Below are 22,597 nucleotides of genomic sequence, written 5' to 3'. Positions count from 1 at the left end.
CTGTAGGCACCAGGTTTTGACAAGGAAGAGGAATGCGTGGAATAATAAAGATATCTCTGGTTCTGCAGCATTGATTTGACTCACCATGAGTCTGATAGTGTTATAGGAGAGGAGCGGAGTAGTGTTTTAAGGTTAGATCAAGTCCTGATGGAGTGAATGCAAGTCCTCCCAAGTGACAAAAACAAGTCTGAGTGTGTGTGATGATGGTGGGGGGATGCATGAGGGAGTGAGGCGAAACAGTCACATGCACAACAGACTGTCAAGGAATAACTCCCCGCTGCCTCTCTCTCTCTCTCTCTCTCTCTCTCTCTCCCCCTCTCTCTTCCTCTTCACTCCCTCCCTCCATCCTCCATCCTCCTCCTTCTCCTCCTCCAGCATGCCGCTTTCCCTCTTCTCCCGTCTCCCCTCTCTCTCCTGTCTCCCCTCTGCTCCTCATTTTCATCTCAACTTGAACTATCCGTGCATTTAATTTTTAATGATAAACGTGGAGCTTGCTCACTCCTGCTCTCCCTCTCTTTCTCTCTCTCTCTCTCTCTCTCTCTCTCTCTACTATCTGCTCCTCTCTTCGCCACCTGTTAGTCTCCCTCTCCTCTCCGCACTGGAATCCCCTCTTTTTTTATGAGGAGTTTCACACTTGAGCTATCACTAAGGTAAGTCAACATTTTTATTATTTTTTTTCTGAAATGCGGACAGGGCTAGAAATATTCATTTTAGTTTAAAAATGTGTTTTTTTTTCTTCTTTTCTCATCTGCCTACATGAAATTATCTTCATATTTCACATTTTTGTTAAAATTTTTTTTATTTCCTTCTCTCACATTCTCCATCTACATCTTCACTTTACTTGTCTGTGTGTTTGGTTGATGTATTTGTGATTTTTCATGTTAATCAAGAAATATAGGTGCATTTATTGTGCATCATTCTCACACAGCAGGCAGGTGCAACATGTGGCAGTTGGTGTTTGTGTCTTTTCACCTACTGCTTCACTTTTCTATCACACCTTCTAACATGCACTGACTCATAAAACACTCTGACACACACACATTGAAGTTTACTCATCCCTTGCTGTCTGAAAATAACTTGGCTCTAATTGACAAGGCTCACTGTCACTGTGGTTAGCTATAAATGATGTGCTGACTATCGAGCTCTAATGAGTAGCTACAGTGTGCAGCGCTGTACTATACCATCTGCCTGTCAGCCAGCAGCTTGTTATTTAAAGGTGAACGGAGCCCGCCGCAGGGGCCTATTGTATGTAGGACACAAGAGAAGAAGAAGAAAACCAGCTGAGCGAAGAGACGGCGAGAGATCCTCACATACCTACAGGTGGAATAATGGTGTCTGATGGAGAGAGATGAGAGAGATAAAGAGGGGAGAAGAAGAAGAGGTGGATTTCAAAGGTGGAGATGAGAAGGTAAAGGAGAGGGGTGGAGGAATAGAGCGTCCATGCCTGTGATATGAGTCTAATTTAAAGTGAAGGAGCTAAAAGAGGAGGAGGAGGGGAGGTCGCATGTTGCAGTTTTCAAAGATATTCCTGACTCCTGGCTTCTGGCAGCTACATTCCTCCCTCTGGAAGCTGGAAGCATATGTATCTTCACAAATAAATATACAATGGGGCCATAAATGATATACAGAACTGTATGTGGTTGCATAACAAACAGCTACAGGGCTGCTGTTGTATGTAGATGTAGACAAGTTGGACCATTATCTTATAGGCGTATAGGAATTATGTAAACTAGTCCCTCCATGTGCTCTAACGCTAACAGTCATGTATGTAAATGAGCTTTGGCGCGTTAAAACCTGTCAAGTGTGAGATGAAATCTGCGCCTTATTACTCGGAGTATGCATTGTGACACTTCTCAGCAGCAAGATGATGATGAAAAGAGAAGATGAGAGAGAGATTCCAGCTGGCATCATGAGAGCGATCAATCATGAGCTCCCTGCGAGCTTCTGCTTCCCCGCAAGCTGTGAGCCACCAGGCCTCCCGGCTGTACGTGTGCTTCTGCTTCTGCTTCTGCTGCTGCCACTACTGCTGCTGCTGCTGCTGCTTCTGCTGCTCGGGCTGCTCCGGCTTACGGCCACATCTGCCAGGACTGGGAGGCGACTGACTGCGCACATTATATCAACAGACACCCGCTCACAAACCAGCAACAGCTGCATGGTGTGTGTGTATGGTGCACGTGTGAGACGAGATGAATTAATGAAGTGATGGAAGTGTGTTTGCTGATATGCTTGTGTGAACGTACTGTTATATTTGTGTGTGTGTGTGTGTGACTTGCTACGAGGGATTATATATTACTCATAAGGACAATCATCTTTATCTGTTCATCCAAGTTAATTAATCTTTCAATCAATTCTGGCCATAATCATCATCATCATCATCATCACTGAGAGTTTCATTTACTTGTTTTCACCTTCTCCTTAATCTCTTGCATAATTTATCTTCTCACTACATTTGTCCACCTCATTTTTGAAAAACTGAGGTTTTAACAAGAAGCTCAGCATCTCGTCTTCAAGAGCAGGACTCTGAGGTTTATTTCAGACTTCGCTGTGCTACTTAATTGAGCAGTGATGAACTCTGGCCAGTTTCTCTGGCCGTCAGAAGTCATCAATTGTGTTATTATGGTCCATAGAGAGACCAAAATGGCTGCTGCGGCTTGGCAAGATGTGCATCATTTTACATTCCAGAGCCAGTGGAGTGTCAAAATCCTTTCAGTGAAACGAGTCGAGGAAGTTTGCCGGCTGGCATACTGCAGCATGTTTCATGAGTTTGTTTCATCCCCAGCCAAGGAAAAGCTGGATAAACTGTGTTGCGCATCACCCACTGTTCTGCTCACAGCAGAGAGACCGGACCATACATGACAAATGACCCTCGCTCACTGCAATTCTGCTGAAGGTCAACAGTCAGAGGCAACGATTTGAGAGCCACTTTCTGCCAGGGCATCATTGCTCATATTGACTGTGTTCCTGGTGACTGAAGGGTCTGAAATTAATCTGTTTAATGGTCTTGACCACACCAGCACACTTCAGCGGGAAATCTGGAATAGCTGTAGTTTTGACGAACCATGTGCATTTCAAGCAACAAGAAAATGCTCGGACGTTTTAGAAAATATCTCACTGGTTTCACAAAAGCAAATACAGGGTGAAGGACTGACAGAGCTTGAAGAAAATGAGAGATTTTGTTCTCCAACTATCTGACAAACATCATCCGCAATTTACATTGTGGTGTTGATTTAGATGTCGACTGGTCAGAAAATGTATTTTTGTTTTATTGTGTGTTAATATTAATATGATATAACAGAAGTTGCTTTAAGTGTGGCTGTTCAAAACACATGCCGATGGAATATTTCTTCATCCAAAACACAGAGTACAAAGTGGAGATTCATCTGGTTAATTACTCTATAACACTGCACGGTTATGGACTTCTTAATGTGTAACAAGCTCATTATTTTAAATGATAGTTTTGTTAAATATACATTATATATTTTGGTGTGTTTTAATTAATATTGATAACTCAGTTTCCAGACCAACAAAGCAAAAATTATCTGGTTATATGCAAATATTGTTAATAACTAAATAACCTGCATCATCATGCTGGTAAAATTAAACATTACCTTGTGCTTTATTGTATCTTGTTGTTCTCAGTGTACCTTTTTTCTTCACCTCACTGTTTTAATTACTTATTTTCACAAAAGACCTTCTAGGAACGGGTGTTGCAAATTCGCATCCATTATAAACACTATGATACTTGCATCATTCTCAGATTGTCTATGTACGCTGTGTCTGTCTTTATCAAATAAACCATAAATAAATAATCAGAGCTTAATTTTTCATCATAGAAACATCAAGCAACATCTGCAACACTGTTGCTACTTGAATTAGTTAATCTGAACATAACTTTGCTCCAAAGATCATCTTTTTAATCTGATATCTGTGGTGGATATGGTGGTGTCAGGTCACGTGACCTCCTCAGTGATGTTGACGTGTATTCCCAGCCTTGGGAAATGTATTGTAAGCTGTGTGTACCGACGAGGGCCATGACTGTTGACCTGTATTTCCTATATCAGCGATAGCAACTGGAAGTTAGGAGACAAAACTGGAAATGGGACAAACGCAGCGCATAAGGTTACTACAGTCATTAGAAGAGAGCATGATCTAAGACCTGCAGCTACATTAAAACCTACCTTTCTGAGTTGTGTTGCCCCTTTTCATTTTGCCATCTCTAAACTTCACAGACCTTCAACTCAGCCATTTACAAAAAACACAGAACAGGTGCAAAAAACAATATTTACAGTGCATAATTTATCTTCTCAGTTTCAAACGATTAATACAGAGAGAGCAGTAGGAAGTCCAGCGGGGGTGGGGTTGGGGGTTTGTTCAGTATTGAGGACATAACGCCCCCTCAAGGCCAACTGTCTTTAGAAAACAAGCTGTGAGAAATATATTTTTATATATATATATATATATTTGTATTCCAACCCCCTCTTTTTTATTTTGGGAAGAGGCCAGACACATCAGCCTTGTGGTCACTCCACTCCCTGCTACCACAACTTTATATAATCATCAGGACTCTTCATGCAAGTGTACGGGAGAGTGTTCCACCCTGTAAAGACTTCATCCCATAATTACCTGTCTGCCTATGGAGGATTGTTAAGTACTTTAGATAACATGCGTGCCTGGGCTGCTTACACACTACAATTTCATCAAGAATGATTGGGATTCGGTGGAGACCCCTATTGTACATCATCCTTTATCCCCCCTAATAGGTTTGCGTTCATTCAGAAGTATTCAATTGAAATGCAAATTTGTGCGCAACCTCTCTGCTGAATTTTGTCATCTTATTAGTAATGCCTTTCTTCTAAAAAAAAAAGGAGTTCTAATTATGATGAAGGAGTTTTCAGTGTGAGAGCAGTTTGAGATAAAAGCTTCCTATCACAAGTCCTTCTTCTCATCTATATAGCAAACGTGAAACTCCTTATTATGTGTGACGATATCTCAGAGATGGCCAGACACAGGAATAGATCCTATCTATCACTGAACACCTTAAGCTCACCTTGTTTCGCTTGGTAATATAGAAGAGAAATTGAGAACAACAGCTCATATCTGTAGATCAGTGTTCTCACTCTTCCTTTGGCTGAATGCATTCTGAAAATTCTGTTGTTGTATCGCTGAAAAGTCATAGATTTCTAAAAATCGAACTATTCCTCACTCGTTCCCTTTCTGTGTCTTTACCTTCAGCCCCATGACTGTGCGAAAAGGAAAGCGTCTAGGCATCTCCATCCAGGAGCACATGGCCATCGACGTCTGTCCGGGCCCCATCCGCCCCATCCGTCAAATCTCTGCCTACTTCCCCCGCCTCTCACCCACTTCCTCCTTCTCGGAGCCACTCTCGCCCAATCAGCCGGGGGCTCCCACCACACTCAGCCCCGGCAGCACAAGCCAAGGCGGAGGGGCCACTGGAGGTGGAGGAGGAGGTGGAGGAAGCAGCGGCCTGTTGTCACCGCTGTTACCAGGGGCGGCGGGCGGAGGGGGTTCACTGTCAGCCATGAGCAGCATGGACACCTCCATCGAGATCGACAGCTGTGACAGCGATGATAACAGTGAGTCACCTGAAAGTGATGACTTGGTTTCACCGGAGCTGCTTGAGCGAAATTATAAATTCGAAAAGTCAACATTGATGTGGATTTGGGATAAAATACTTTTAAAAAATCAACACTGACCATTCACTAAGCCCAACTACCTTTACTGAAGCTACAGTATTTTATTATCACACAGCACATATACAGTTTACAATGAAATGTCAGATTTAGCATTTGAAAATGTTAGTAGTTTTTAAAAAATGAGACTTTGATTTCACGCAGAAGTTAACAAATGCAGCTTCTCATTTCTAGCTGATGACCGTGGACTGAAATGGGTGAAATGACAACTTTTTAAAACATTTCTAATCATGTTGAAGAACTTGAACGCCAGCTGATTCATGTTAAAATTAGAACTATGTAAGAAGGGTCTTAAATATGCACATACATGATATAATTAAGATTGAGGCTAAACCTAATGCTACACGTCCCAGGCAAAAAGTTAGCATTCTTATTGGATGATGATCCATGTAGAAGAGCAGCAGTGTGAGCTACAACTATCGAAAACATACCTGTAAGAGCAACGCAAGTACCTAGATGCTTTATTGTTTGCATTTTCAAATAGTATACTTCACTTTTACAAGAGAAAAGTTTTGAGAATGAGTAATAACCAATGACTTTGGCCAACGTAACACTATCTTATGTACGTTTTGCCGGAGTTGTGAAAGTGTAAACTTTCCCAAACCAAATAAAGAGAAGGATAGAGCTGCTATCATTAATGTTACTCTAAACTCTCATTTACTAGCATCTTGGCAACCACATAGTGGATGTTCCAGTCTTGAACAAGTAAAGCAATGTGTGACCCCAAAATCATGTAGTTAGCTGATCATGTGCCCTTTTCCTTTGGAAATAACTGTAGGTTACTATGGTAGTTAGTAAGTTTGTTAGCCAGACATCAACTATTGCTCTAATTAAAGTCCAATACACACTGTCTCCAATGTTTGACAAGCATACTGTGCCAAGATGATTAGAGACAGAGTTCAGGTCAGGGACTTCTATGTAAGCTTGATGACTAGTGATCACTACTGTGTCAGCAACATAACTCTGTTGTGTATGCTGCATCATGAACACATAACACCACCATCCTCAGTGTGTCCTCTCCCTCCCAGCAATCAACTTTTGACCTTCCACATCAGAGCTGTCAAGCTGGGGTTCAGGGACCACCAGGGGTCCTTGAGCATTGCAGAGGGTCATCTTAACTACAGAGAATGATTTATTTAATGATATTTATTCAGAAATATTCCAATCAGAGAATATATTATATATGTATATATATATTTTTCAAACAAATAACTACAAATCGTTGTTAAACTAACAAAATGTGGTTTTTGTGAGTATCTTTTTAAGTGTTTACGCTGATGCAAGGCTAGTAAGATTTTTACTGATAGTAATATACTTAGATAATCTTAAAATTTCCCTGCCATCATTCTCCAGCTTTACTCCAGGTAATAAAGTCATCAGAACAAAAGCAATTAGCAAAGTAACTGGCACACACGTTTTGTGTTTTACTTTTTATTAACTGCTTCCAGCCTCCTTGGGGACATTAGAGTTTGACCTACTGTACGAGAAAGCCACCAGCTCCTTACACTGCACAGTCCTGAGAGCAAAGGTAAATGCTGTCCTCTGAAAACTCCACAAGTAGAAACAAGTTTTCATTTACCTATATGTCAGTCATATGTTTGTGTTTCAATCAGTGACACAAAAAAGCTGTTCAAAAACAATGCCTGTTTTTTTTATTTTTAGCCATGCTAGCGGCTGGGTTCTATAAGGATGGCAGTGTCAGCTGATCGATCAGTCGGTCCACCACTTTAAATATCTCAGAAACAATTGGATGGATTGCCATGAAATTTGGTTCAGCCATTCATGGTCCCCAGAGGATGACACCTATTTAATTTGGTGATCCCCTGACTTTTGCTCTAGCACCACCAGCAGGTCAAAATTTGACTCCAATACTTTGTACCAATACAGCATCATCTGTACATTCTGTTTAGTGTTTAGTGGCAAATGTTAGGATGCTAACAAGCCGACCTAAGACAGTGAACATGGGAGACATTATGGCTAAGGCTGCATTCAGGAAACAAAATCCCCTCATTCATCTGAATGAGGCCAGTCCAGTGATACAGCTGGGTGCCGACGCTTGTAAACACACATTTCTAGTAGATTACTTTGTAATGTGAACGCAGTATGTCTACTTTTTATGTTATGATCTTAGCAACAAAAATTTAATTATTGCCGCCATCATAATTCATCAGAGTTGTAAAATCTTGTCTCTGAGTATTATATAAACCTCTATGCAGTGTTATGGCACCCGATGAGCCTTATAAATTCACAGATCTGTTACTCAAACTGGACTTTTTATTGCATTTCATGTCTCAGCACACCCCCACCAATGCAGCCCATTGTGTTGTTTTAATGCAGGGCTGCTTTTTGGTCTAAATACTCGCACATCCTCACAGAGCCGCTAGCATGGCTGTAGTCTCTTAGTCTTGTTAATTTAGACCATTATTGCAAATGAAAGGCTTAGTAATGGGAGCAATCACTTTAATTCAGAATAAAAACTTTCTGTTGTCATGGTTCAAAGGGACTTGCACATCAAGAATCAGGCTAACAATATCAAAATGAAGTATTTATCATTCATGTTGGGCAACTGTTAGTAATGGCTGGCAGACTTTACATGAAAATTATTCAGTGACTCCCATCTGAAGGTACTTCTCTCTAGATATTCAATCTGTAACTCTACAATTCAGAAAGCAGAAATACAGCTGATCAGCTTTTATGTTTGACTGATTTAAGAGACAGAAATTACTGATATGAAAATGAACAGATTCTCGGTAAATTTATTCCATCGTCCCATTAGCGTGTTGCAGAAGATTTTCATCCTTAATTTTTACATTATTTTAAAACAGGCTAATAGGCTTCAGTACTCTGGTGAACTGGAACTATGTGTCAAATTAAAACTCCCATCCTCCTCTCAATTTGTAAATGAACCCTTCACCTCTCAGTCTGGTAGTTGTTTAACAATTCATTATTGGTGTTGCACAACGTCCTCCACCACTCATTGCACATTCCTCCCTTATATCTTCCCTCTCTGTCTCTATAAGGGTCTGAAACCGATGGATTTCAACGGTTTGGCTGATCCCTATGTCAAGCTGCACCTGCTGCCAGGAGCCTGCAAGGTGTGATTTTATTATCAGAACATCATTTTAAACATCAGAACATCATTTAGTCCCTGCATCAATTGAAAAAGACTCCCAGTAACCTCTTACCCAGGACATTATTTGAATGCACAGTTTACTCTTGGTATAATGTAAAGTTACATTATGAAAATTCAAGTGTAGACCAGAAAATCTGCAACAAAACAAACTGACCTTGTAGCCAGTAAGAATTGTTTTCCTGCTGAGGTTGTTTGCAGCTCTGAGCAAAAGCTTAGCATTATTGTTTTCCCTCTCGTCTCTGGTGTGATGTACAGGCCAATAAACTGAAAACCAAGACTGTTCGCAACACTCTGAACCCTGTGTGGAATGAGACACTCACCTACTGTGGAATCACTGAGGAAGACATGTACCGCAAAACACTCCGGTAAGTGTTTGCTGTAAAAGCTTTCTTGCTATTTCTGTCCTCTTCCCTTCCTGCCTCTCTATTCTCTTTCACCCATCAGGAAGCTGACTCTTGCTTACAAAGGATTGCTTATCGCGTATCTCAATCACAATCTTTTGCTCTCTCTTCATAGGTCTTTATCCTGTCTCTGTTTCAATGTGTTTCCTCTCTCCCTCTATCTTCACTGATCCTTTGATCCTCCGCTGTCACCTCACTTTCGTCCCAACATCTCTCCTGTCCACTAGGCTCAGAGAAGATCTCCCCTCGCGCATTCTGAACCATCTCCTTCTCTTTGTCTTTCTTACCGTCTGTATCCCTGCCTCTCTTTCCAACTTGCAGTGACAGATTGAGGTCAGACTAAGCACCGTGGGGTGTTTTAATTTCATTGACCCCCTCCAGAGGTGACAAAAGCCGTGAATTGTCTCTGTCTGTGACTAAAACTTTGCCACTGCCCACGTGGGAGTGGGATTTAAATAGGATCGACGGTTGATCTCTCAGGGGAAATTAGAGAAACTGACCTAACATCGGCCTATGGCACTGTGTTACCTCAGCAGATCAGAAGACAGGAAGTTTAACCTATGGAAACATGTAAACATGTTGACATCGTTTACTGCAGTGAACTGATGTGTCATCAAAGATATTTTAATCAGGAACAGAATTTACATACATTTTAACAAGTAATGGTAAAGAAAAGACAAGTAATGGTCAAATGCTAGGCTCCCCTCAGTGTATCTACAAGGATAAACAGTAGAAAATATCTCAACAGTCGTGATTTGGTGTTTGTCACAAAGAATTTAACTGAACTCAACTGAATTTCAACAGTAATACAGAAAGAAATCCATCACAGAGAAAGGAGAGTTTCTGATTTCCCCACCGACAGCAGCTTCATTCAACCACGATAAGCCACATGTTGAAAAAAAAAGGGCAGAACTCTTATTTTTTACTTAACTTGAAAGACTGCAGCTACACCTACATGTTTAAATCCCGCAGCAGCAGGCAGCAAACTCAGGCTTGTTCTCCGAGGGTTATAAACACAAGGACACAAAAATGACCAACTTTAGAAGTAAATTTCAGGGAAAATAATTCATAACAGTGTATTTTTATTGCCTTCACAGTTTACAAACTTTTAATTAATGTTCTTTTTTACATTTATTTTTATTTATTTCACAATGCTTGTTGGCTATTGGCTGGTTAGCTTTTGCACAATAAGGCCCAGAGTCTATGGAAGCCCATTTACGCAACGAGAGAAAAAAAGTGAAAAATAGTGGCAACTATCAATCTATAATCAAATAATCATTTTAGTCACTTTTTAAGCAAATATACCAAATATTCAGTGGTTGCAGCTTCTCAAATGTGAGAATTTGAAGCTTCTCAGTATCATACATGATAGTAAACTGAATATCTTTGGATTTTTGACTGTTAATCAGACAAAACAGGATATCTGAAGATGTCTGTTTAAGCTCCCAGAAACAAAACGATAAGTCAATTAACCAAGAAAATAATGGGCGGATTAATCAATAATCAAAATAATCATTTAGTTATAGCTCTAATTATCATTGGAATTTTGAAAGCATAATTTTGACTTTGCATCTCATATTTTTGTTCTTAGTATCCCATAATTTTGAACGTTTTGAATTTTAACGCTTCATCTCTTTTTTTATTCTTGGCGGTAAGGGACTTCCATAAGAGCCAATACAAAAGATGTAATTATGGTATTTATTTATGTATATTATTTATTTAAGTCTCTTCAGCTGTGTGGACATTATAATATCTTTTTGGAGGAGCAGGAAATATGAGCTGTCATGGTAACAGTAAAATGTGTATATATGTAACTTACATTCTTCTCACACAACAATTCTACTCCACACTTGACTCTTTGACCTATCGTACTCTGACTCACCACTCCATCTTCAAGCCCTTTTGATCACAGCCGTCTTTTACTAATACTATATATCACACCATCTATTGCCTCTCTGCACCGACTGACTTCTTCTCTCTCTGTATATTCTCCTCTGCTCTCCTCTTTTTGTGCCCCAGCATTTCCATCCTCCTCGGGCTGCTATTCGATTCTGAAGGGTTCAGGTCTCCTTTTGGCTAATAAGCTACTAGACTAGAAATTACCTCTGGGGATGTCAACACATATCTGGTGTCCCCAGGCAACTGGCCCATTCCACCTTCCACATTTCTTCAATACTGCGTTTTATTACTGGAAACTGAAGGCAGCAGGTGACCGCGACGTTTCATTCCTCTGGTTTATGAATTTAGTTTGGAGTCAAATAAAACCAAGAGGCAGCACATTTTCTTCAAATATTGCTTCCTTAATTTTCTTCTTGTCACTTGCATGTCTTTCAATCACATTTACATAAAGCAAAGAAAAAGGCACTCATGCTGGCTTTCAGTTAGCCTGTAGCATTCTGATTCACACACACACACACAGATACACACGTACACACACAGATACACACACACACACACACACATGCACATGCACACACGCACACACAGATTTAAATAAATTTTTCTGTTTTTATCTCTCCTTCTCACCCACGTCACTCCATCCCTCGCTCGGTGGCTTTTGATTTCACATACCCAGCTTCCCTCCTCTCTCCCACTCCCACCCACTTATGCATTTCATGTGACGTTATGGCAGGTATAAAAGTTTGATAGGTCCATAATTATGGATTGACTTAACCTTACATTATGCACTTTCACAGTATCTAAATTCCCACGGGAAGGAAAATGGTAATTACTTGTACAATGCGCGTATACAGATGCTAGATTTATACGTCGGTGATTTTCTGTCTGTGTGCTCTTTAATTCAGGTCAGGTTTATGTCAACAATTTCCTTCCCTCATTATAATGTTACCACAACATTAGGAATAATTAGATGAGTCATAATATGCACTGCTGTTTGACTAACTCCACCCTCACTCCCTCACAAAGCACACTTCCTCTGTCTAAATTGTATGTCTTCTTTCTCTGCCTCATTAATCAGTTTCTTTTATTTTTATTCATGTGTTCCCCTCTCTCTCCCCATCTTTTTCTTTTTCTATCTCTCAAGATGCATGAGGCCAATTTTTCACGCTCTGCTCCCTGGTTTACTCATGACCTGCAGAAAATAAAAACAGCTGGATGTGTCCTGGAAGGATTTAGACGCTCTGGGCTTGCTGTCCATAAACTGGCCTTCCGTGAACATCAAAGGACTTACTCAAAGTCCCTTAAAGATGCTCGTCACAGTTCTATTCCAACCTAATTAATAACAATCCTGGCAAGCCAAAGCATGTCTTTTCATCATAAATCATCTCCTGAAGCTTCAATCATCCTCCCCAACTGAGACTCCAAAAGAGTGATGTAACAGCTTCATTGACTTTTTCAGAGCCAAGGTCAACAACATGATGCCCAGCTCTTCCTCTCTGCTTCCTCCTGTCCTCAACACTCCGTCTGGGAGCTCGCTATCTCTACCCCATTATACGGGTGTCAGGCACAGCCACATTTCAGTCAGGTTTTCATTCAGCACAGAGCACTGAAACATCTCTGCTCAGGGTTGTGAATGACCTGCTGATGGCAGCTGATGCAGGGTCCCCTTCTCTCCTGATTCTCCTTGACCTGAGTGTTACATATGACACTGTGGATCACATTACCCTCTTAGAGAGCTTCAACACCATTAGACTGTCAGACTCTGCACTTAAGTGTTTTCAGTCCTACTTTTCCCATAGGACTGAGTATGTCTCACTGGGAGGATGCAGGTCTAGATCATTCTCTGTCACCTGTGGTGTTCTGCAAGGATCGGTTCTCGGCCCCATCCTGTTTACCCTCTACATGCTCCCCCTTGGACTGGTCATCAGCAGGCATGGGGTGTCTTTTCATTGCTATGCCGATGACACTCAGCTGTACATCAAAACTGCCCCAAGCCCTCCTGCAGCCACGTCACATCTCAGCACCTGTCTTGAGGAGATAGAGGACTGGATGAGCACAAATTTCTTCCAGTTAAACAGTAGCAAAACTGAAGCTTGTCATCGAGCAAAAATTCTTCAGATGGCCCAATAAATCTTCAGATCCTTCACAACATTATTCTGTCTAAAAAATGGTCAAACAATTTAAAAATTGCAGAAAATGCTTCAGAACTGAAGAAAAACACTTAGTCACGCAGAGTTTGATGCAACATTTGATTTACTGTGTATTTACAAAGAAATAAGTAAACTTGAGGCTGGTTCATGAAGCAGACACCCAAAACTGAATGAGAAACCATGATCTTATACACCCTGGAGAGTACCTCCCAGTGTGGAGCTATTCTCCAGGGTTCCTCCCATTTTCCAAATTCAAGGGTCTTTCCAAAGTTATTTCCCGTTTTACAATGAATTTGACAATTTACCAATAATGACTTCATTGGATAGGCATATGGCAATAACCCAGTATTGCCTTTTTCTTCCACTATTATTTCTGAATCAGTTTCTACAGTCAAAATAAAAGAAGGCTAAAGGCCTTTATTGATTAACAGTTACATGTGTTGATCTCTAATAACACATCAATGATTAACTATCACATACACTGGTTTTTAATGAATCATTGTTACAAGTTACATTACCTCTATTTCACCTCACACCCACATAGTGTCCATGCTGGTAAACATGTCATCCTCTTCTTGCTGTTTTTTCTTCATAAAGCTCACACTTGCAACATGTTATCTACCCTTGGTTGTTTTTCCCCAGACATCAAACGCCTTTTCTGGCACTTTTACCCACTACTCCTACAACGTTGGCCAAAACACCTGGTGTTTACTCATTATATTTCACATGAATCATCACTTGTTCTGCTGTAGTACACACATACTTTATTATGTAGCACAAACACATTATTAGGGTTAGCTATAGTACACAAATACTGTGTTGACCAAGGACACTACAAACTCTCCTTATTGGCACTCCACACCTGAAACTTACCATACCTTTGTCTCCTCAAGACCCGGACTACTGCAATGCGCTCTTCACAGGGATCCCAGGAGCATCTACAAGATCCAGTACATTCAGAGCATCGCTGCCAGAATCCTGATGAGTATGCGAAAACACAACCATATGATATCAATTCTTTTTTCATTGCATTGGCTCCCTGTCTCCTTCAAGATTAACTACAAAGTCCTGCTACTCACATACAAATCCATCAATGGACACGTGCCTCCCTACTTACAGTAACCGGTCATACCACAAACCTCCAGCCTGCCTGCAGCAGCCTGCTCCTCTGGGCCCCCATTACCAAGCTCACCATCATGGGGGATCGTCCACGCTTGTGGAAGAGCCTTCCTAACTACCTGAGGGCAGCACAGACCTAGTCTCTTTTAAAAAACATTTGTATTGAGGGAGGCTTTTTAACTCTTAGGGCCCTATTTTAACGATCTAAAGCACACGGTCTGAAGCGCACGGAGCAATTGCATTTAGGGTGTGTCCAAATCCACTTTTACTATTTTAACGCCAGAAAAATGGTCGATGCGCCAGACGCATGGTTCAAAGGGGTTGTCCATGTTCTCCTAATTAATCATGGGTGTGTTTTCGGCATAACATGCAATAAACCAATCACAGTGTCATCTCCCATTCCCTTTAAGAGCCAGGTGCGCTTGCACCTTGGCAGATTGCTATTATGACGGCATATTTGCCAAATAGTAAGAGAGAGCGCTTCTCTGCAGAGGCAACGGATCTGCTCGTGCGCAAAGGGAAAGCGCACGATCCATAATGAGCACACTGGCCCCACAGCCACAGACCACCAGTTTAAGATCCTGTTCATTAATTTGTTGCAAATTTATCTTCGTTTGGTTTTTGAAAAGGTTTATTTTTTTAAATTACAGCTTTGGTTTCTTTAAAATAGTTTTGTTCAGTCATGGAGTGTCAGGTCAAATCAGCGGGATTTAAATTGCTGAAAGTATGGAAACCTGATTACTGTACTCTCAAAAATGTTAAAGAATATTTGTTAAATATTGTTCACAAATTAAATCATTAATTTTAATCATGTAAAGAATTATCAACACAGTTATCAGGACTTGATCAGCTCTCTAAGATTCTGATCCGGCTGCTGGCAGCAGCTAGAAGCTGTCCAAATTTATTTCCTTCTTTAGTTTAATCATTGTTTTCACCTCATTTATTTCCTCATGTCATCATGTATTGACGCTGCAGGAAAGTCGATCTGTGTTCGATCCGTTGTTGTCCGCTTGTTTAAGTACCTACGTGTATTGCCACGATTTGGTCAAATAATTAAACAATTTAATCCATTGTTACTGCGATTAGTTAATTCTGATACATATTATGACTAAGCATTGTGACATGTATTTTTTAAAATATGTTAATATGCACAATAATAATCTTTCACATTTTAATCCTTTTATTTGTTACCTTTTGCATGTTTGTGCGCTGCTGCGCGTCCTGTGTGTGTAACAAGCAGAGTGTATGTTGTGCACCCGCCTGTATAGGTGCATATTACTATCTTGATAATGTGCCCTAAAAATAACAGTGAAACATTGCGCCATTGACTTTAGACCAGGTTTTTGTTGGTCAATAGCGCAATCGCTCTCTGCTGCCTCAAGATAGCAATGCGCCAACAATGCGCCTGACCACACCTTACTTTTAGACCAACACGCCCATGGGCGCACTGATGGGCGCAAGTGTCATTGCTATTTTAATAACGTGGGCGCTGGACAGGAAAATGACAACTGCGTCGGACTTAAAATAGCAAAGAGACTTGCGCTGCGCTTAGCTCTGCGCCGGGCGTAAGATAGGGCCCATAATGTTATGTGTTCTATCTTATTAACAATTTAGCTGTTTCACTATGAATGAAAAGTGTGGTACAAATTAAATGTACTCCCCTTCTTCTGCCCCCCCCAGGGTGTCCGTGTGCGACGAAGACAAGCTGACACATAATGAGTTCATTGGGGAGTCGCGGGTGGCCCTGCGCCGTGTGAAGCCTGACCAGACCAAACACTTCAACATCTGTCTGGAGCATCCACCACCTGTGAGGAGAAAACAGAGGAAGGGGAGGGTAGAAAAAATATGAGGAAGGATAAGAAAGAAAGAGTAAAAGGCAGAAGAAAGGAAAATGTGTATGAGAGAGATAAACGAATGGATGGCACAGTAATGTTCAATTTATTATTGCTTCCTCTGTGACTCACAGCTTCATCTTTTAAAGCAGGAAAAGATGTTTGTGTATGTGTATGTGGGGGTGGCAAGGGTGTTGGAATGAGGTGAAGAGAAAAAGCAGGAAATTATTTACGCACCAACAGGGAGGCGTTAAAATGTCAATATTTAGTAGACATACCAATCCCCTGCTCTGATGACCAAACACCTGGGTCTCATAATATATAAAAGGCCAAAGTGTCTGCGCCGTGTCTGCAGCATTGTTTAAAAAGAGAAATTGTTGAACAAAATGCTTCCTTAAGCTGCTGGACAAATGTATAGGCAAAAATATGTGTCACTAGAGACTGAATTTGAATCATTTATATTTGAATTTGAATTGCTCAACTTGAATAATTGCATCAAAAAGCTGAATTTGAATCATATAACTATCTGAATAGCATATTTTGAAATAGAATTTAGTTTGGAACTGAATTCCAATAAACTTAAAACTGAATGTAATATCATGACATTTTATTCAGTTGCTCTGAAACTGTATTTTGATCCTCACTGAAAATTCAACTCTCTATACATTATTCAACATTCAGTCCTCACAACTCAAATTCAGTTCTTGCAATTCAAATTCAGTTCACTGAGACACACACCTGGTCGTTGAGGATGAGCAATCAAGTGCAAATTCACAAGATACACAGTTATTTGAGATTAGAGATATTCTAGGGTAAACAGCGAATAAACTGGCTGTTTTTTCTGCTACATAAACACATAATCATAAACATTTAAAGCAAGGATACCATATGTTTATTGTAACAAAGACATATTCTAAGGCAGCACATTTTATAGTTTAACAATAAACTTACAGATAGCAGTAGATGTTGAAAAGTAAACTTCAAAGGAAATATAACTATTATAAATAATAGTAAATACAAAAAAATGCTTCAAAAAATGTAGATTTGGTAGAACTTTCTGAGGCAGGACCCTTGATGAGGTTGTAATTAAGTATTAGTTATAAATGATTAATAAATACACTAAAATAGATATTAGAGAATATATAAATAACCAGCCTTGTCGCTCGAATAGAACATTTGCATTGTACGTTTCTGCAAACCACAGAAACGTTGAATATCTATGTTTCAACACGTGTAATATGTAGCATATCAACATTTCTACAATATGTAGCATATTAACATCTAAACAATATGTATCATATCAAAATTTCAACAAAACGTATCATCTCAACATTTCTAAAGTGGCGTATTTCACATGCGATCTATATGAGCTGACTTTCCTATTAGGAGGAGGAGGGGTCGGTGGATGGTTAGGAAATTTCTTGGCAGGTAGTTGGAAATCAGCAGAGTACATTGAGACCACCTCGAAACCAATGCCCGCTCCCGTTTCAACCGACAAAAGCGGGTGTTTTGAGTGAGACATCGGCCATTTTTATTTTATTTTTTATTTTATTTTAACCCAAACCATGATCTTTCCCTAACCCTAACCAAGTAGTCTTTGTGCCTAAACCTAATCAGACCTTAACCATAGTGTTGTCACACCATAAAACATCATTATCCACTGAGTAGAAATGTAAATATGCTACGTTTGTAGAAATGTTGATATGATACATATCACACGTGTTAAAACGTATATATTCAATGTTTCTGTGGTTTGCAGAAACGTTCAATGCCAACGTTTTGTTCTGGCGATCAGGTTGAAATAACAACAGTAGCCATTAATTAAAACAAAACGTGGGTTGCCAGTTATGAAAAATCCCATGTCTTTCTATTTAGGGATAATGCTGTTATATTTAATTGGTAATCATCAATAAATGCTTAGTACGTTTTTTAATAAATGGATTTTGGTCCAGATCCTCTGCAGCCCTTTTCTGGATGTTCATTTTCCACAACCTGGCAACCCAAAATGCGTTTCTGTTGATGCTGTTACACTGATTCATAAAGCTTTAGTAAATTATGTATCACCCATTAATAGAGCTAGTAGTTACAACTTTTTATAAAGGGTGCTTTATTAGAAAGCAATATCACTGAATTTAGAAAAATCATGGTCTAGTTCATATAAAAATCCCTTTGCAGATACTTTACATGGCCAAAAGAACAGCCCAATTAAATATGTGGACACCCAAACATTACATCCATCTGTAATTATTCCAAAACAATGAGCACTAACAAGTTGCTACAAGACCATCCACTCTTCTGACAAGCCTTTCCAAAAAAATTTGGCACCTGGCTGCAGCCATTTGTTCCCATTCAGCCACAAGAGGTTGGACACTGATGTTAGCCGATAAGGCCTGGCTTGCAGTCGGTGTTCAAATTCATCCAACAGGTGTGTGATGGGGTTCAGGGCTCTGTGCAGGCTGGTCAAACTCAAAAAACATTTCTTTATTTACCTTGCTTTGTGGGTATTGTCATGTTAAAACAGGAACAGGTATTCTCCAAACTGTTGGGAGCCCACTATTGTCTAAAATATTATTGTATGCTGTAACATTAAGGTTTTCCTTTATTAGAAAGAAAGAACAGGGGAGTCCACATACATTTGACCAGGTAGTGTAGTTTGAATTAAGCCAATATCAGCCAGTAATACTTGCTTTGTGTTCTAATTCAGACGATTTTTGCCTCAGAAATATAAATATTAAGTAAACAGGCGACAAAGTATCATCTCCATTCTTACAGTCCACAAATAGCTTTTTGTGCAGGCTAAATGTCAGCCAGGTCACACATGGGAAAAGGGTACATAGAGATTGGAAGAATAAAGGGACAAAAGAAAGCGAGGGGGGTCCAGTGGAGCGTCAATAGACAGAGAGAGCAAGCGAGAGAGAGATGAGAAACAAATGGATTAAAAAATAAAAGTGGTGGAGAGCGGGGGCATGTGCGTGCTGGGTTTTTGTTCTTTATAAGTTGGAAAGGTTGTTGTTGGTATTAGATTGGACCCCAGGGGCCGGTGGCCACTCCGCGATCAAACGCTAAACCTCCTCTGTCATCCTGTGAACCAGTTGCTGTGTCAGGCCTGTAATTTTCAAAGTGGCTTCACCCTCGGCTCCACAGTACATCTATCCCTTTCTCCTCATCCTTTATCCTGCTTGTACAGCTTTTCTGTCGGTTACCTCCTCCCTTATTATGTGTCTCTTTCTCTTCTTTCTGCCCTCTCTGCCTCCAGCTGCCTTCACCGACTGCAATGAGCACAGCACTGAGAGGAATCTCCTGCTACCTGAGAGAGGTGACCACCATGACTCCTCTATCTGTTTGGTCATTACCCTCCTTCTTTATGTCCATCTTTCAACTGTCTTCAAGGACTTGTGTGTGATTTATGAATCATCATCGCAGCAGGTTTACATCTACTGTAAATTGTGTCAAAACAAATACATTAATTGATTAATTAGCAGACTTAATCAACAACAGTTTTGATAATTGATTACTCATTTAAGTCATTTGTCAAAAATGCCAAACATTCACTGGTTTCATCTTCTCAAATGTGAATTAAGATCTGCTTATTTTCTCTATTTTGGTGAACCTTAGGCTCCAGAAAACAAAAGTATTTTGCACTATTTTCTGACATTTTACAAACATTCATAAACAGTTAATCAAATAATCAAGCAAATGATAATAAAAATCATTTTAATTTTAAAAGATAATCTAATTTCACTTCCTTTTCGTTTACTTTTACGTCTGATTTTCCCAAGACCTACAGGTTGAGATGTGGGCAGTATCATTATATATATCATTTTGTAAATTCTGCTGTGTTGTAGGTATTTGAATGTATTTTTGCTACTGTGGCATCCATCAACTTCCATGATAGGACAATCAATGAGCAGACATCTGAAACATGAGTCATAATCAATCCTGCATTAACGGTATCCTGTGGAATTTTTTTTCACTATTTGCACTGCAGCAAAATGTTCTCGTTTTGTTTGCATGAGGACACACAAGGGCATGTTGGCGATGCTGTACACAGTCCTGCTGATGGTTTTGTGCTATTCTGTTGGTGGTGATAAAATGCAGTATAGAAATGTACCAACAAAGGCAGTGAAGAAGAAGAAATCTGCTGACCAGTAAACATGAATGTTAACAATGTAGGATTGAAAACATTTTTAAAAATCGTCTTTGCAAATGTTTCATGAGGAAGGAAATGCATTCAACACTTTTAGTTAGACTTCAAGTTTTTGCAAAGAAATGCTGAATGTTTACAAAAAATACTCACAGTTGTGTTGTGAGGTATGGAGCCTGGGAGTGGATTTACCCACTCTTCATTCATCGCACATCAAGAAGTAACTGAAGTTACAGGGAAAACGTCTTATTCATCACTTTCTTCAAACCTCTGGCTGACTGAATGTGTTTGGTGCCCTAAACAAGAAGGGAACATGCAAAATAGATAAATCGAGAGCACAAATTTTTAAATTAAGAGCATGACTTTGGTTTGTTTTCTCTGTGGCCCCTTCTGGGCTCCATAATGAGGCAATGCAGTGCAGAACATTTAAAATCAATTAAACTGTATAATTGAGTTTGGTTTTGTATTATGTTGAAATAAATGTAAATCTGTGGTTACCCGGTATGTGAAAGTACCAGCAAATACGTGCAAATATCCAAAACTGGAGAGCAATTTAATAAAAAATGTAAGATATACATAATTTTAAGGAGCGGATAGTTGCAGCAGGCAGGCAATACACTGGTATGGTCCTCTAACTTACAATCCAACCTTACACCTGCTACAGCTTCTCAATGTTTAGACACAGAGGTGATTTTAGAGCCAATCCTCTCATCACATATATGACTGAGGTGAAAGTAAAGAGCTGGTGTAGTAGCTTCATTAAGATAACTGGAGTAAAACAGCTGTCTCTGTGATTCTCACCATATTCATGGTTGTTTAATGCGTCATCTTGCTTGCTCTCCATCTTTTCTCACCTTGCAAACCCACCCACAAATGTATCTGTTTCCCATTCGTCTGTCAGCGTGTATGTTTGTAGCTGTGGCTGGCTACAAATTGATGCCTATTTTATTCCCACCTTCCTAATGAGTTGCTCTCTATCGATCTGTGAAGGTCTGAGCTGTTTTATTACCAGATACCTGGTGCAAATGATCCTATTTAATTGCAAGTTTTAAAGACTCTTAGTCATTCATGGCAGATGGTGAACTGGCTGTTGGCAGCAATGACGATTCCCAAACAAAAACAGAGACAGGGGGAGAGGGGAAAGAGAGGAAAGAGAGAATTAGGAAAAAAAGAAAGGGGGGCAAGCTGTTGAGACAATTAGGGACGGAGAGGGTGGGAGCGTGGCGTATTGATCGCCTTGCCTGTGTCCACCCCTCGCCTGAAGATAAGACTTAATGAGAGATGGAGAGATATAAAGGAGAGGAGAGACATTTGTTGAAGAATATAGTTGTGGAGTGATGGTATCCATTTTACGTGAGAATTACATTACAGGTACTAAAGCGGAGAGTTTTCCAGTTTCTGATAACTTGAAAAAAATATGTACCTTCAGTGATGAAAACCCTAAAATAGCAAACATGCGTCTTTCCTATAAATACCATACATGTAGGCCTATTGGTGCTGTTGGCCATGAGGGTGAGTCACGGTCCTGTGAGAACATCGTCTTCCCCTTCTTCACCCTCTGCTGCTGCCTCCTCTATTTCTTTCATCTGTCACTTTGAATCTACTCTGTTTATCTGCTTGTTGTCAAATGCTTTGATAACAGTTTGATGTTGTCTCTGGGAAATACTCAAGCCAGGAGCGACACAGCGGCATTAATGTGACTTAAAGGCTGATGCCTCAGTTTGTCGAAGACAGGTCTTTGCCATCGGATCCGATTTCACTCCTGTTTATTACTTGTTTTCAATGCAGCAGGGATGGTCGGGTTTGTCTCTGAGCTGTGGCAGATGAGCTCAAATGTTAGATGAAAGTCACTAAGCTCTTTAGGAGAGTTTAACTATACCACAGTGAAGGACACAGTGTACATTTTTTATGGAAAAACAAATCACACATTCTTCCTTTTACAGCTTAAAAGCTCAATTCATAAGCAACAAAAGACACCTTTGCTTGATTCAATAAACTCAAGGAGTTGGTTGCTACAGCCTTATTTGGTCTGGTATGACCAGTAGCTTATGATGGCTAATGCTAGCTGATATTTAGACTTTGATGTATAATGGACATGACTGAATCATTTCACTGTCTTGATCAAACCAACATGTCCCAAAAAGGTACTGGGTTTCAGGTCAGGTTTGGGCTGTTCCTTGCATAAAGCTTTGGGATTGGATTGGGTTT

General features: G+C 40.1%; 1 protein-coding gene across 3 annotated transcripts in view; it reads left to right on the top strand.

Moving 5' to 3' along the window:
* The first annotated feature begins 366 nt into the window (after positions 1 to 366).
* LOC122971973 (double C2-like domain-containing protein alpha) overlaps positions 367 to 22,597 on the top strand; it is a 32,595-nt gene continuing 10,364 nt past the window's right edge. Inside the window, exons 1-7 of one of the 3 annotated variants that reach the window (XR_006399607.1) lie at positions 367 to 650; positions 5,233 to 5,594; positions 7,160 to 7,239; positions 8,732 to 8,806; positions 9,100 to 9,209; positions 16,094 to 16,220; positions 19,502 to 19,561. Coding sequence is in view for 2 of the 3 variants with exons in the window: in XM_044338742.1 (XP_044194677.1) it covers positions 619 to 650; positions 5,233 to 5,594; positions 7,160 to 7,239; positions 8,732 to 8,806; positions 9,100 to 9,209; positions 16,094 to 16,220; positions 19,502 to 19,561 (846 nt within the window). In the remaining variant the exon portion in view is untranslated. The remainder of the gene's footprint in view (positions 651 to 5,232; positions 5,595 to 7,159; positions 7,240 to 8,731; positions 8,807 to 9,099; positions 9,210 to 16,093; positions 16,221 to 19,501; positions 19,562 to 22,597) is intronic. The other 2 variants (XM_044338742.1, XM_044338743.1) reach the window with 2 other exon arrangements.

The sequence above is a fragment of the Thunnus albacares genome, chromosome 20 (assembly GCF_914725855.1).
Source record: "Thunnus albacares chromosome 20, fThuAlb1.1, whole genome shotgun sequence".
Classification (NCBI taxonomy): Eukaryota; Metazoa; Chordata; class Actinopteri; order Scombriformes; family Scombridae; genus Thunnus; species Thunnus albacares.
This window is presented reverse-complemented; position numbering and strand designations above follow the sequence as displayed.